At 36.5% G+C, this 14,473-nt stretch overlaps 1 protein-coding gene across 1 annotated transcript; it reads right to left on the reverse strand.

The window, feature by feature from the left end:
• Positions 1 to 1,906: 1,906 nt before the first annotated feature.
• LOC149947379 (cholecystokinin receptor type A-like) lies at positions 1,907 to 10,205 on the reverse strand. Its single transcript, XM_090170889.1, has 6 exons — positions 9,794 to 10,205; positions 7,976 to 8,179; positions 6,274 to 6,435; positions 6,080 to 6,213; positions 4,820 to 5,198; positions 1,907 to 2,086 (listed from the first exon to the last, which is right to left on the reverse strand). Exons 1-6 carry the CDS (start codon positions 10,203 to 10,205, stop codon positions 2,001 to 2,003), a joined length of 1,377 nt encoding a protein of 458 aa, XP_090027015.1. The 3' UTR covers positions 1,907 to 2,000.
• Between the last annotated feature and the right edge of the window lie 4,268 nt (positions 10,206 to 14,473).

Here is a 14,473-nt window from a genome sequence, read left to right on the forward strand (position 1 = left end):
AAGCCCAGGACGTTCTCTTTCGAAAAATGTCATTGTCGAAACAAATTTCCAAGCCTAAGTGTATTAACTTTGAGTCCGAAACTGACCTATTTCGCTCCCAAAAATCCTGAAATTTTCGGCGAATTTCTCTCCTCCGTAGCACGAGCAATTTGGGGCAAATCAAAGCTGTAGTTTTATTCCTAAAATAGAAGGAACTGAAGTGGATGGATTCTGTTTACTTGTAGAAGTTTTCAAACCAGAGGTTTTTAATCATAATATTAGGCTTATTATGGAAATAAAAAATATTTTTTTTACGCGCACGTGACCCGACGTTTTAAGAAGAATTTACAAGGAGCCTTCGGTTTCATATCGTTTTTCTACTAGGTAGGCTTGTGTATGCCTATTTTAATTATTCGACTTCTTTTTATAATAATTAAAAGACCACTTAACCGATTTTGATGAAATTTTCTGTACTTGCTATAAAATGGTTGCTCTTTCTAATGAATCATTAATTAGCCATAGCTAAAATTTCGTGCAACCAACACTTTAAGTGACGCTATAAAATTATTCAGGCATGTACACAGATTTTTCTGAAGACATCGACTTCAATTTTGTGAACAATGAATTCATTGACGGAGGAGATTTTAGAAAGAACACTTTAAAAAATATATAGTAATAAAGATTAAGAGCTGTACATTTTCTTGCTTAAGTTTTAAGTATATGAAATTTTTGACGAACATATCCTGAGGTGAAATTTATATTCTTCCCTTCATTTTCTATATTTTTAGTAAATATTTTGTCATTTTCTATGGCCCCCAGCGTTGGAGTCAGATTGGGATAACCAATTATTTTTGATACAGTTAACCAAATTAATCTTTCGATTCAGTAACTGATTATTGTTTTACCAAGTCCTGCGTATAATTTTATTTTCAAAGCATTGTAGCTATCTCTAAAAGATTCTATTCCTTTGTCAAAATGGAAGAGATTACGTTTCTATAAGTATAATTCAAGAGGGGGCTACCTGCTGGTAATATTTCCAAAATATTTGGTGCCGTTAACCCTATTTATAGACTAATTATAAGTTTTTTCACGCCGATGCAATCAGTTAAGAAACTAAGCCGCTAGGTGGCGGTAAAAGAGCTTTGGCTTCCGCAGTCTCGCAGCGCGCGAAATTTTCAAATTTTGATTATATTCAACTCCTTTGATATTGGATTTATATAATTTTATATCACAGAAAAAGTACATGAAATCAATTTTTTTATTGTCATAATCAAATTGACAATTTATATATCACAATTTAATTTCGTACATTAGTTCGTATACATTAGTACGCGGTTTTTGGATTTTTTGCCCTAAGATCCGCAGCTGAGAAATTAAAATTCATATATATATATATATATATATATTATATTTGTGAATAATCTTCCAGAAACACAAAACGTCTGAAATATTTATGTGTAAATAAGCTCGTATACATTGATAGTCAATTTAATATTTTTACCCTTAAAATACACAATTGTTAAATTAAAATTTATAGGACTTGGTATAAATTAACTTCAATTAGTTCTAAACGTCGTCGACAATGCAACAAACTAAATGGTTCACCTATCGGTAATACAAATTCTATTGTAGGATGGTTACATTTTGACTATCGTTGATGTCACTACGTGTCATAGTGTAAAAATGGAGTAGTTTATTCTTCAGATGTGATAGTAACGTTATACGATATATTTTTCCGTATTATTATTGTAAATGGTTAGAAATAGGAGCATTAGATAAGCGTTACGCTTGGGTTTCACACGATTTAGAATCTGAGATCACGTTTCTTAAAATGGCAAGGTTAGCCCGTAGTATTTTACATAAAAATTTTATTTAATATATAGTTTGTAGATTGAAATCAATATGACGTACTTGTGAAGGCAGGTTTGGTCCTGTTATTCCATTTTTGAGCAAATGTTTACGAATAAATTTACCCTGAATGTATCCGATTACGTTTACAGAAAATAATATTTATTTCCGCATCATTTGTCCCGAATGAGTTTTATTTTACGCGACACGAAATGTGTCAGTTGTTCGTTCCGCTGATTGGATACTGAATCTTGTAGCTCTGAAAAAAAAAGAACTTAATTTTAGTGCATACGCTTTTTAAAGTACCACGGTTATTAGCGGAGTCAAAGCGAGTGGCGGCTCCAAAGAATACAACCTAAAATGCTTTTCCGTATTACACCAAGAGACCCCGTAAAGTGTCGCCACCTATCGTAGCCGCAGCACGAAATATTATCAATTTATCACGGTACGAGAAAATTTCGTAGTTTGATTGGTGAATAAAATTACTCGTAATTCCCTTAAAAATTATTAATCTACTACAATCTCTGTTGATAAACATAATGTCACTTTTCGGGGTCATTTTAATTTACAACTGGTATCGTGAGCCGAATGCTTCGTTGCAAATTCCGTTCGTAAGCTTTGGAAATCCGAACTAGTCGGACTTAATCTACTAGGATGGAGGAGCTGCCGTAAACATAGTTGGTACGATTTCGCCAAGGGTGGAAAAAACCGGGTGGAAAAAAAAATTCACCTGTTGTTTTACTGTTAAAAACCGTGTGGAAAAACGTATTTTCATGGTTTTTTTTTTCAAATCTAGTGGCAAAATTCAATGAAAAATAAATAATAAAAGCAGTATATTCTTCTATTCTATTCACTCTTCTTCTGGCTTTTCTTCATCTCTCCTATTTGCAATGACCAAATTAGTCACTTAATAGATATATCAATGATTAATTTAGCCTGAAAAGAGTTTTTTTTTATTTTTTCCCGACAAAAACCGGTTTTTGCCAACCCTGGCCGTAAACGACAGTTATCGTACCATTCAAGTACTATAGACGGAAAGTTCCAAACGCTTTTACCGCTGCCTAATTTGTTCGACGAAATACGAAAGTTTTGGAAAACTATATGGCAAGTTGATGCTTATTACCTCTCCTTTTAAAAATATTCAACTAAGGAAACAATTAAAATGAAGTAGTAGGAAGGAGGGTCAATATGAAGTTGGCGGTTTCAGAGTGGTTTCTCTTTTAAAGCTCTGAAGAATCCATGATACATTTTGGGGTATATTTTTGAATCACTTTCGTTTCTTTGGTGGCGCTTGCCGCGTATATTCGAAATCGCAATTGCCCAGGGCCCAGCTTCTAATGAATCCAGTTCTTTGAAGTAGTTCGCGTACTTTAGTAAAAGTGGAGTGGTTCAATTCGTTCGTAGAGAGAAAAGCACTTTGGAACTCAGACCGGGGCCATTCGTACAGCGAGCGCGCGATATGAAGAGACCAGACACGCGCGTAATGAGGGGATTCAAACACCGTTTTGCAACTCTCTTGTCCCAGACACGTTCCCTAAATACAGATAATGAGAAATTGCTATTGTTTGCGCGTTAAACACTTCTCGCTTTTTTATCCTAAAGTCAGACGCTACGTTAAATATTTAACATCTTTTCAATGTACTACCTTTATCCGAAATACTGTAGTTTAAGGGTAAGCCGCGTAACAGCCATAGCTAGACCCCCCCCCCCACTTGCTACGGCACTGTACATTTAATTGGAATTTCTTAGTTAGAACTTTAATTTCGAGTATCGTACAAAGAAAATACATCGATAAACCTTTGCCTGGCCGTCAATTTTGCCGATGGCATTTATCCCTCAGTCAATAGACGTTTAATAATAATGATTTCACTACCGTCAAAAATACCGACAAACGTAAATATTACCCTCCAAGTGAAGTTAATTTAAAAGTGCTAATCAATAAATTACGTTAAGCGTGGTCGAAAGTAAATTATCTTTGAGCCAAGATTTTAACTTTTTCCTTTCGTCGGTGGCATCGATAGATTGCTCTTGACTTTATTTCGGAAGTGAGATAATTCAATATCGTTATCTATATCTGAAGGCTGACACTTTTGTAGGACGAGCATAAATCTATTTTAGGGTAGAAAGCCCCGAGCTCGTTCCTTTACGTCCATAAAGATTAAGGACACTGAAAAATGTATTTGGCTAGATTTCTAGTTGCACCATTTTTTGCGCTTTCTTTACGGATTTAAGGTTTTCGTTTAAGCGTCTTAAAAGTACCGAATGAAAGTGGTTTGAAAACTCGCCACGGAAGTAGTTTTTCGCTCTTCGCTTTTATGTAAACGCCTTCAACGGTATATGAAAATGTTTTTGCGCCTACCTGCGATTTAACAAAACTCTACTTCCGGATGTAGAGTTTCGTTAAATAGGAGGTAGGATTAAGTCCGCGTAAAATATTTATTATTTTTTTTACTTAGTAAAAAACCTTTTATCATGATTGTTTTTAAGTACATTTATTTAAATTAAAACAAAATAATTTTTGGTTTTACGTGTTATTTGACCGAGCGTTTTCGGTGAAATTGAAAAATTGAAAATCAATTAGCAATGCTGCTCTTTGGTAGCAACGACTCTAAAATTTAACGGAAACGAAGGATTTTTCCCTGAAACTAAATTGTCTCTAGCTATCGCATCATTTAAGAAATATATTTTTCACTTAATGAGATTGATGTATAAAATGATAACATAAAAATAAATTAAGTTCTTCATCTTTATTTGGTTTAAATTTTAACCTTATGTATTTTTAAGCAACTTCATCTATCCATACCAAAAGTCAAAATTTTAGCCAGAGATTCCAACCGGTTTCGCTACTTTGGGGCTCATATATATACCGGCAGATTTCCGAGTTCTTACAGAGTACTGATGAGCCCCAAAATGGCGAAACCGGTTGGAATCTCTAGCTAAAATGTTGACTTTTGGTATAACGAAAATTGTAAGACCGTCCTTAAACTCATACCAATTTGAACAGAGACAGTGGGGACACTGTTGCGAGGTCTCTTTGTCGCTTCTCTGGTCGAGTGCCACCGACGTCTCTGCCTGCATTTGATGACGGCTAAGAAAGCCTCTCTGAATTTCTGGTGCAGGAAGCAGTAGGTGATGGGATTGCAGCACGCCGAGGCGAAAGCTATTAGCTGCAAGACGGAAACCCCTCGAGAGCCGACGACGCTGTTCAGAGTAATCGGATCGTAAAGATGCCACGTGTTGACCACGTACAGCGGCGTCCAGCAGACGAAGAAGACTACCACCACGATGGACAACATCCAAATGACTCTCCTCTTGGCTCTCCGAGATTTGCGAAAGTTCCTTTGCACCAGCAAGGTCCTGCACGGGCGCGTCTGTAAGGAATAGTCGGGGGAAACTTTAAGTAGATGAAGTTTGAACTTGGGTCGAGTAGCGCAACGAGTTAATGGTGGGGCAAAACCGTTGTTTTAGATTTCCCTTTATTTCCCCATTGCCGTTTAACGGGTTTTTTTTACTCTTTGTCGTCGTAAAAAGTAGCTCGCTTCTTTTCGAGGCCTTAAAAATGTATTCTACAGCTTTGAAGTAGTTATTTATTTCTTGTGCTAAAATAACTAAAAATTAAAATTTTGCAGTTAAAGATAAAAAAATTAAAGGGAAATTTCGTATCCAAACCCCGAGCTCTATTTGCAGTTCTATGTGCGTCTTAAAAAATTAAAGTAAAATTTAGTTATATATAATATTGTCTTTAAAACTGCGCTTAACTTGTTGTACTATTTGGTCAGCTCGAAGTTTAGTATTTCGCCTAGGGATATTTAATCTATAACTCCTCAGCTAAAATGAGTAATAAGAGAAACATACAGATTATTTAGCAATAGCTGCTTCGTTTTACTGAATGGTGCACGGTCTTAGTAGTTTAAACTTATCGAAATTCAATAAATAGATAATTGGGAATTATCAAAAAAGATAAAGGAACGCGATGATTTTAAGAAATGGCCGCGTGTTCCATTTGAACAGTTTTGCACGGGAGGAGATAAAATACGCAGAGCAGCTCGAACTTTATTCCCAATTTACTCGTGATAGCAATCGTGTTAATTTCTGTTTCCCATTTTTCTGGTTTCCAAGATCATCTTCCGTATTTTTGCTATTTTATCCCGAAAGATTAAAGAATCCGAGAAAGCAACCACGCTTTCAATGAAAGTGGGCCCACGCGAGCCCCGAAAGCTCGCTAACCATAAGGTTTCGTTATTAAAATTACCTGAGATCCGGAAATTGGGTCGTTTCCGCTGTTCTGAGAGCTGTTAGAAGTTCGTTCGGGCGAACTCGATCTTTTTTGCTCCAGATTCAAATCGATTCTACGCAACACTTGATGCAGCTGCTGACGGTTGGTTGCTAGAAAGAGTCCCCAGATATAAGCGAAATGGCCAGTTCGTTTTACTTAGAAGCTAGTACCTTCTCCTTGAACGTCTATTCCGGCGCGGATCTTTCTGACTAACAAAGTGTAGACGGCGCTCATGATGAGCAGCGGCACGATTAGAAGCGACACGTCCAGGTATATGGCGAACCCCATTTCGGAAGCGTGGTTTGGCCATTTCTCGCGGCATCTGTGTTTTCCTATATCGGACAAAGGTAATAACGCCCATTAAATTTGGGGATCCTAACTTTCCATTTAATTAATCAACCACGTTTTGTTTGGGAATGAGTATTATGCCATTTGTTTGTAAAACAATGAGCTCTTCGTGAAATTGTAAAACACCCCTGGCATCTAAATCTATAGTTGCCGTTTCTAGTTTCTGTTGGGTTAACAGATATTGTTGATATTTGGTGTCTTCGCTTTATATTCGGTTTGTATTGCTAAACAGAAACCAAATACGAATGAATTACGGCCGTCAGAGCAATGTCATCTGACACGAAGTTCAGCCTTCGTGTAATGTGGAGGATCTATAATTACGGATGGTATTTTCTTATTAAGCAACCCAACCATAAATATATTTTAATTTAATAAATTTGCCTTAACGCTTTCTGAAATTTTACACAATTTAATATTTCAAAATAATCTTTTAACCCGTTAGTCTTTTTTTTTTCATTTTTGTACGTTCAAATTTTATAAGTTAATGAGAAATTTCAAAAGCAGAGACACCAATTGAGATGCGTACTTTCTGGTTAACAAGAGGCTACCTTTTAAGTTATTTTATCTATTCGAAAATGTAATCTTAATAGTTATTAAAAGGTGCGTATATATTTTTCAATTTCTCTTGAATTGAAATTTAATCAACAAAATTCATTAAAAGGGTTTTTATTTACGATTTAGTGACCGGCTGGTGGCGTGTCTAACGCTTTCGCAAGATGAGCCCTCATAGGCAAAATAATCTATTACACTGTAGGCGTGGCCTAAACCGGTAGGCTTAGTGAGGTACATCAGCCGCTTTGAAGCGCCTCAACTATATTCCGTTCAACTATATCACTACGAAAATCTTAGTGCGAGAAAGTTAGGTTAGGCGTAGTTCACTATTTTTTTAAATTTAGAAATGAAATGATTCCAGTTAATTTAATTAAAATAAAGTAATTACCATTACTTAAAATTTAAAGAACCAATTTAAAAAATGAAAGGTCTAAAACTTACTAAGCCTAATCATTTAACTGACAACAACGGCGCCATTTTGTCAAAATTGAACGTGAACGCTGCAGTATGTCGTAGGTTTTTGAGAAGTAAGCGGATTGAGGTTGACGGGTATTATTGTGCGGTATGTCGTAGGTTTTTGAGAAGTAAGCGGATTGAGGTTGCCGGGTATTATTGTGCGGTATGTCGTAGGTTTTTGAGAAGTAAGCGGATTGAGGTTGCCGGGTATTATTGTGCGGTATGTCGTAGGTTTTTGAGAAGTAAGCGGATTGAGGTTGCCGGGTATTATTGTGCGGTATGTCGTAGGTTTTTGAGAAGTGAGTGGATTGAGGTTGACGGGTATTATTGTGCAGTATGTCGTACCTTTTTAAGAAGTGAGTGGTTTGAGATTGCCGGGTATTATTGTGTGGTATATCGTACCTTTATGAGAAGTGCACGGATTGAGGTTGTCGGATATTATTGTGTGGTATGTGGTACCTTTTTAAGAAGTGAGCGGTTTGAGATTGCCGGGTATTATTGTGTGGTATGTCGTACCTTTTTGAGAAGTGAGTGGAATGAGCTTGCTGAGTATGAGGATAGGCAAGCAGTGCGCGGCGGACATCAGCCAAATGCCGATGATGACCTTGTTAGCGTGAGAAACAGTCTGCCATTGTCTAGAACGCAGGGGCCGACAGATTGCGAAGAACCTCTCCAACGAAATGGCCACTAAGGTCCAAACGCTGACGGACACGCTGATCGCTGTGGTGAATTAAATTATGAAGACATTAATATCCGTATAAGCCTTTGAGTTTATTTGCATAGAAGGTTAATTATCACTCTTAAACTATTTCCGTTTATATACTATTTTATTTTTGTTTAACATCGATTTCACAATTTTCTTAGTCATCACTCAACTTAACGCGTTTACAAAGAAAGATCGTACCTTTTCCGACCAACTTTAGAATTGGTGTAAACTCATTACCGAGGAAGAGGATTGGTAGCCTACGATGCACATTTAACAACCAACACTTGAAAATTAAACCGAAAACCGTTGATTTTAACTGCAAAATATTATTACATCAATTGGTAGAAATGGAGGTCGTTGTTTTTTAAATTTCGCAATTTAGCAGAAAACAATGGGGAGTTGTAGGAAATAGTTTCAGGTTAGGGAGAGGAAAATATTTAGTCCCGTGTTTTGTCAGGTTTTTGATGATTTATAGTAAAGTATGGTCCATTTTACATCATTTTCTTATTCGAGGTCTACAGTTATTTGCGTTCTCAGGGAATGCCGTAACTGCGCCAGTTATTTAAGTGCTTTACTTGCACGCGGGTTTCATATTCCTAAGGATATCGCGACTGCAGTCTGGGCTCTCTACCTTCAAGAGGTACAGCTAAGTGACGTAGACAAAACAACACCTCCCGTATTTTATAGAAACACCAATGGATTTGTTAATATTTAGGGAGAATGGCTACGTTAATACGATTTTTGTATTGCTCCCAATCCACTCTACGATCTAACTTCCTTCCCTAAATACTAATCAGCCTGTTATCTCATGCGCACGCGTGTGTTTTTTGCCTCCCCCTCCCGTGCCGGGGAAAATGTGACCCTGGTGCCCCAGCTCATCTGGTCTTTCGCCGTTAAACTACGTTCACACGTAAGCGGTAGAAAACGGTTTGAATTGGTTTAAAACGTTTTTGCCTGGTTCACGTAACGTTTTGATCCGAATCGATATCAAGGCCGAGTGTGAACGCGGCTTAAGTATCAATAAATACATTATCGTAAAAAATGAAGTAAAACTGTTTAACTACAGGCCAATTTAACTACATTTCAACGTTTCGTTTGAAATTAAAGTGATCAACTGTTAAGAAGAACGTAAATCGCTGCAATAAAGAAAGACATTTTCAAATTAAAGCCGTTAAAGCGTTTCATTTCGATCTTGGTATTTTATTTAAAACTAACAAGCGAACTTCCAAATTGTTTTACAGTAGGTTTTGGGGCTTGTTTAAAGCCCCATTTCGTCGCTTAAATCTCTTTGCCGCTGAAGGTTTTTCCCAAATTCTTTACGTAAGCTTCTTACTAGTAATTCCCAAATTCTTTACGGAAGGATTTGACTAGTAATCCCCAAATTCTTTACGTAAGTTCCGAATGATTTTATAACATCCCGTGAACCACTCGCATTGTGATAAACGGAATATTTCTTATATTGAATACTCAAGCCGACACTTGGGAGAGTTGGAGAACTAAATATTTTTCAATTCGCTCGATGGGTTTCCAAGTTGTTTATCATTTACGCAATTTGGTTAACGTAAAAGTAAAAGACCTTGGGAAAGCGAATCAATGCGCTATTTGGGGTCATTTTGGATTGTAATTACCTTGAGCGTATGGAATAAGTTTGCACATGAGTTCCCCGAAGATGAAGTTTCTGAGCAGGTTTCCAACCAACGTGAAAGGCATGCAGAAGACACCGAGCAGAAGGTCGCTGACTGCCAGGTTAAGCAGGAAGACGTTGGTGACCGTCTTCATTCTTCGGTTGAGGCTCAAGGTCACGATGACCACTGTGTTTCCGACGAGAGACATGATGAAGATTATCGAATACGAGATAATCCGAAGGATGACTTCATTTTCCGGGCCGAAAGTAGCGCCACTGTTTGGATCGCGAGCGTGCGATGGCCTGTTGCGGTAGACAGTGTTCCTATTCGAGGCGCTTTGGGATATATTTATGGCTTTTATGATGTAGTCCTTAAGGTGCTCGATGAAATCGTCTTGCACCGGCTCATGTTTCATGCTGGATGATTTTGAGTATATCGCTGAAAGAAAGTTTTATTAAAAATAGACTTGTCCGACTTAAATTGGAACCACAGTTATAAAAATGGTATCTTCTAGTAAATATTTTTAGTATTTGCCGCGTTGGGCCGCTTTTTTGCTTAGCTTTTAACTCGTGAAAGAAACAACAGGACTTCCTACTTAAATCTTTGTTTATATCCGGTATGAGTGTTCCAAATCATCTAATTTATCGGCGGCGGCGGCGGCGGCGGCGGCGGCTTTAGGGTAATTTAATCAGCGGCGGCGGCATCTTCCGGCGTAAGAATTTAAAATGAATTTAAGAATATAATAAATAAAAAATAATTAACAAAAGGACTAGTATCTAACGTGTGTATTCTTTGTTCTAAAAGAAGTTATCAGTGCTACTGTTTCTATACCTTACAAATGAAGTTTGAGACTTAATATTGTTAAACAATGAACTCATTGGGAAAACGGAGAGCTCGTTAGAAAGAATACAACTCGTCGTTGGCCAGCTTCGATCAAAAATAATAGCTGTTTGCCTGACAGCGCTGTTTCTCTACACCGAATATGGTGACCGTTTGCGCCTCCGATATAATTTCTTAAACTGATCGGCGGCTTTTTCAACCATTATACGAAATTTTGTATTTTTAATTAGCTTTGTAATGTAATGAATTAAAATTAACTTACCTTCACAAACAAGGAATGCTATATTTATAACTTATCTATAGCTATATAGACAGGTAATGTCATTTTTCCTAATTTGCTAAAATAACCTAAACTAATAAACTAATAAAAATTCGGACGTTAACCGACAAATAATAAATACTCGTAATTCAAAAGAATATTTCCAAACTAATTTTAGACATTTAATATTAAAAATTATAAGTTAACTGGGTTAAATCAAAAGAATTTTTATAAACATTTATACACTTAAATATTGGAGCTAACCGTCGGCCAAAAAGCTCTCCGTTATTCAAATCTATGCCAACCATTCAAATGGAGCCAAGCGGTTTTTGGCGACTTGGGCTGTCCAGCAGTGTTTCGCAAAAATGAAGAGGAATTTACTGTAGAGAAATGTCTTAAAATGTACACACTTACCTAGTTCCAAAATTCAACTTCTATATCCCTATAAATCCTCGCTCTTACGCTCATAAAATCCATTTTTGGACGTGAACGAACGCGATGCGGTTAACGGGGAAGACATCAACGAGCGCATTTCTCTTCGGAGGTAAACGAGCGACTCTCTTTAGCCAGCAGAAAAAGTAACTTTGCCGGAAAATCTGTTCATCATCCCGGCAACGTGGAGCGAAACACCTCCTCCAAACGGCCAAATCGGGCAACTGCCCCCTCTGTTGAATGTTATGTTTTCCTTTAAAATGTGTTATAGCGTCGCTGATGTCTTCGAAAAGATTCAAATTATGACCAAAAACATCAATATCATTCCAAAAACCATTGATATTATTATTATTATTTCGAAAGTTTTCCAGATTTGACATTCTATCTCTCATGTGGGCTTACGAAATATACATCAGCAATTCCAATATATAGTGAGCCTGCGCGTAACAGATGTTTTTGAAATACAAAATATAATTTCCATTTTCTTTGAGACGCGTTAAAACCCCGGATAAAATCAAATAGAGACATTTTCAGGAAACATTGAACTAATGGTAAACTTTATTTTTTAACGTGCCCGAAATTGGTTTATTTGGAGGAAAGCGATTACGCGCTTCTCGTTGGCATTAATGCGCTTTTTCCGAATATTGTTTTCAATTGATACATGTATGCCTTCTGGAAAGCGCTTTCAGAAAGCAATTTGCGGATATAGATCGAAACACGCGGTAAAAAATATTCTAACACAGCATAAGTCTGTTTCAACTGACCGATTAAAAAAAAAATATGCCTACTAATCCTTTGCTGAAATTAATTAAGTCAGAAATTGGATTATAAATATATTTTTGGGATATCGTACTTTTAGTTCTTCGATCTCTCGTGGCAAATGGATTACTGAATTTGTCTGGTAATAAAATATATTTGCAGTATTACATTTTCCTTGAGCTTCCGCTTTCTATATTGTCATTTCCAATGGAGTTTCGTATACGTTTGACTGGATATTTTCCTCTTAAAAGCTATATAGCAGTTAATTGAAAAATAATATAATTTATATATTAATACTTGCCTTTAAACAAAAACCACTACCTAGTTCTTACTCAACTTCTGTTAACGTGGGATAAACACGAGTTGGACTTGTTACTCGCTCGCTAGCGTTTGTAATAAACCCGAACACACCAATAGAAATATGATAGAAAAATACTACAATAATGGTAATAAGCTCATATAAGACTGCAGTCTCTCCTTACTATTTCATCGCCTTGTACCCCGCTTTAGACAAAATTATTATCCTGTTGAATAATAGTTGTTGTTTAAGGCTCGCCTGATCTACTTTGAAACTCAGAATTGAACCGATTTAGCCGATCGTGTGGCCATGGCTTAAGAAAATTTGTTAAGACAAATTGGAGTATAAGTAATACAATCCCGTACATTCAACAAATATTTACAAATTAATTAGTACTTTACCTTATGAATTTCATAAGCGTGTTTGGAGGAAGATAATAGTTTTCGGGACTGACAGGATCTAGGGAGAATTTACGTTAATACTCTTGTTATTGATTGCGCCACTTCTATTGGGAATAAACCTTTAGAGCGACATCTACAGCACTTTCTGGCTTAGCGTATAAACTCAAATTACTTTTTTTTTAAATTAAAAATAAACTATGTAATTAATATAGTTCAAAGAAAAAATCAACATTTGAATACAAGTTAATGAAATTGTACAGCTATAAAACCGTTAAGGTAATTTAAACAAATAGTCCTCTAGCGAGGAGCCTGCTCGGGGAAAAGTGTTTAGTACCGAAGCCGCGTTGCCTCTTTGGACGGCTAATGCAATAAAAAAGCTTACAAATGTTAGTTGAAACAGTAAGAATATTCAATTCTATCCAGTTACAAATTGATTGTGAATAAAATCCCAATTTGCTTTCGATTCGCGTACGTAGCCTATTGGTTTCTATTAGGAAACAAGAAGTACGACGGTCGGAATACACACAATCCTCCTGATGTGTTAAGTTTGTTTGAGCTATTAACAGCAATCTGCAACGCCGGTGACATAACCAATATATATCCACGTCCATACTTATTTACACTTATACTTATTTGTTACTTCTGTGGTCACACTTATTTGTTAATTCTGGTCAGACGTTGAGTATCACATTTATTTGTTACTTATATAGTCACACGTTGAGTGTCCCTCTTATTGGTTACTTCAGGTCATACGTTGTAAGCATCGCGTACTGCTCCGATAAGTGTCACACTTATTTGTTACTTCAGGTCATACGTTGTAAGCATCGCGTATTACTCCGATAAGTGCCACACTTATTTGTTACTTTGGGTCATATTAGAACGGCCTTGGAAAATTCCAGAGAGAAATTCGCGTATAGTCTCTATAACCACGCGTATTTCCAATGTTGGAAGTTGAAGGGGTACGTATACGCTGTTCAAAAAAACCTTACTTAGAATTAAAATTAAGCAACGTAATTGCAAATCTAGGTTATATGGAAACCACAGCTATTCAAAAATATAACTTTCATGAAAATCGGACTTAAATTAAGGAACGCTATGTCGACTTTCAGGCGGAAATATAAAACCACGAACATTGGGGTCCCTTAAATTACCCCGAAAACCATACTTAAATTTAATTTTTATTGATATAACCGAAGGGATAGTTCCGCTGAATGCTAGCATATCCAATAATATTTTTTAACGTAACCGGACTTAATTTTTAACAAAATATCTACCACACAAAGCCAAACTACCGAAAACGATAAATTGGGCATTTGCCCAACTTCTTGGGCTCTTTATATAATAAAAAAAGAATCATTTACCCTGTTTTGGTGCATTCACTGTCGTAAGATAGCATAATGACGTTGTACTACCCTCTTTCTTTGTATACCCTGTTCGATAGAATTACTCTATATCGAATTATAATGCTTCAGACTGAACGACGAGCCGCGGCTCGAAACGTCCCTCATTTTTTTTAAATAAATTATTTTAACAATAATTTACGTTTATTCTTTTTTTTTCACGGATGCCCTTCTTTGCAAACAATTTACAAACTTCTAATTCTTGGGCTTCGATTTAAAAAAATTATGAAAGGCTATCAATGGCGAGATATGTACACTCGAACGAGATATCATTGACTCTTCTAGCCCTAACCG

This window comes from Leiobunum rupestre, chromosome 4 (genome assembly GCF_980474605.1).
Source record: "Leiobunum rupestre chromosome 4, qqLeiRupe1.1.hap1, whole genome shotgun sequence".
Lineage (NCBI taxonomy): Eukaryota > Metazoa > Arthropoda > Arachnida > Opiliones > Sclerosomatidae > Leiobunum > Leiobunum rupestre.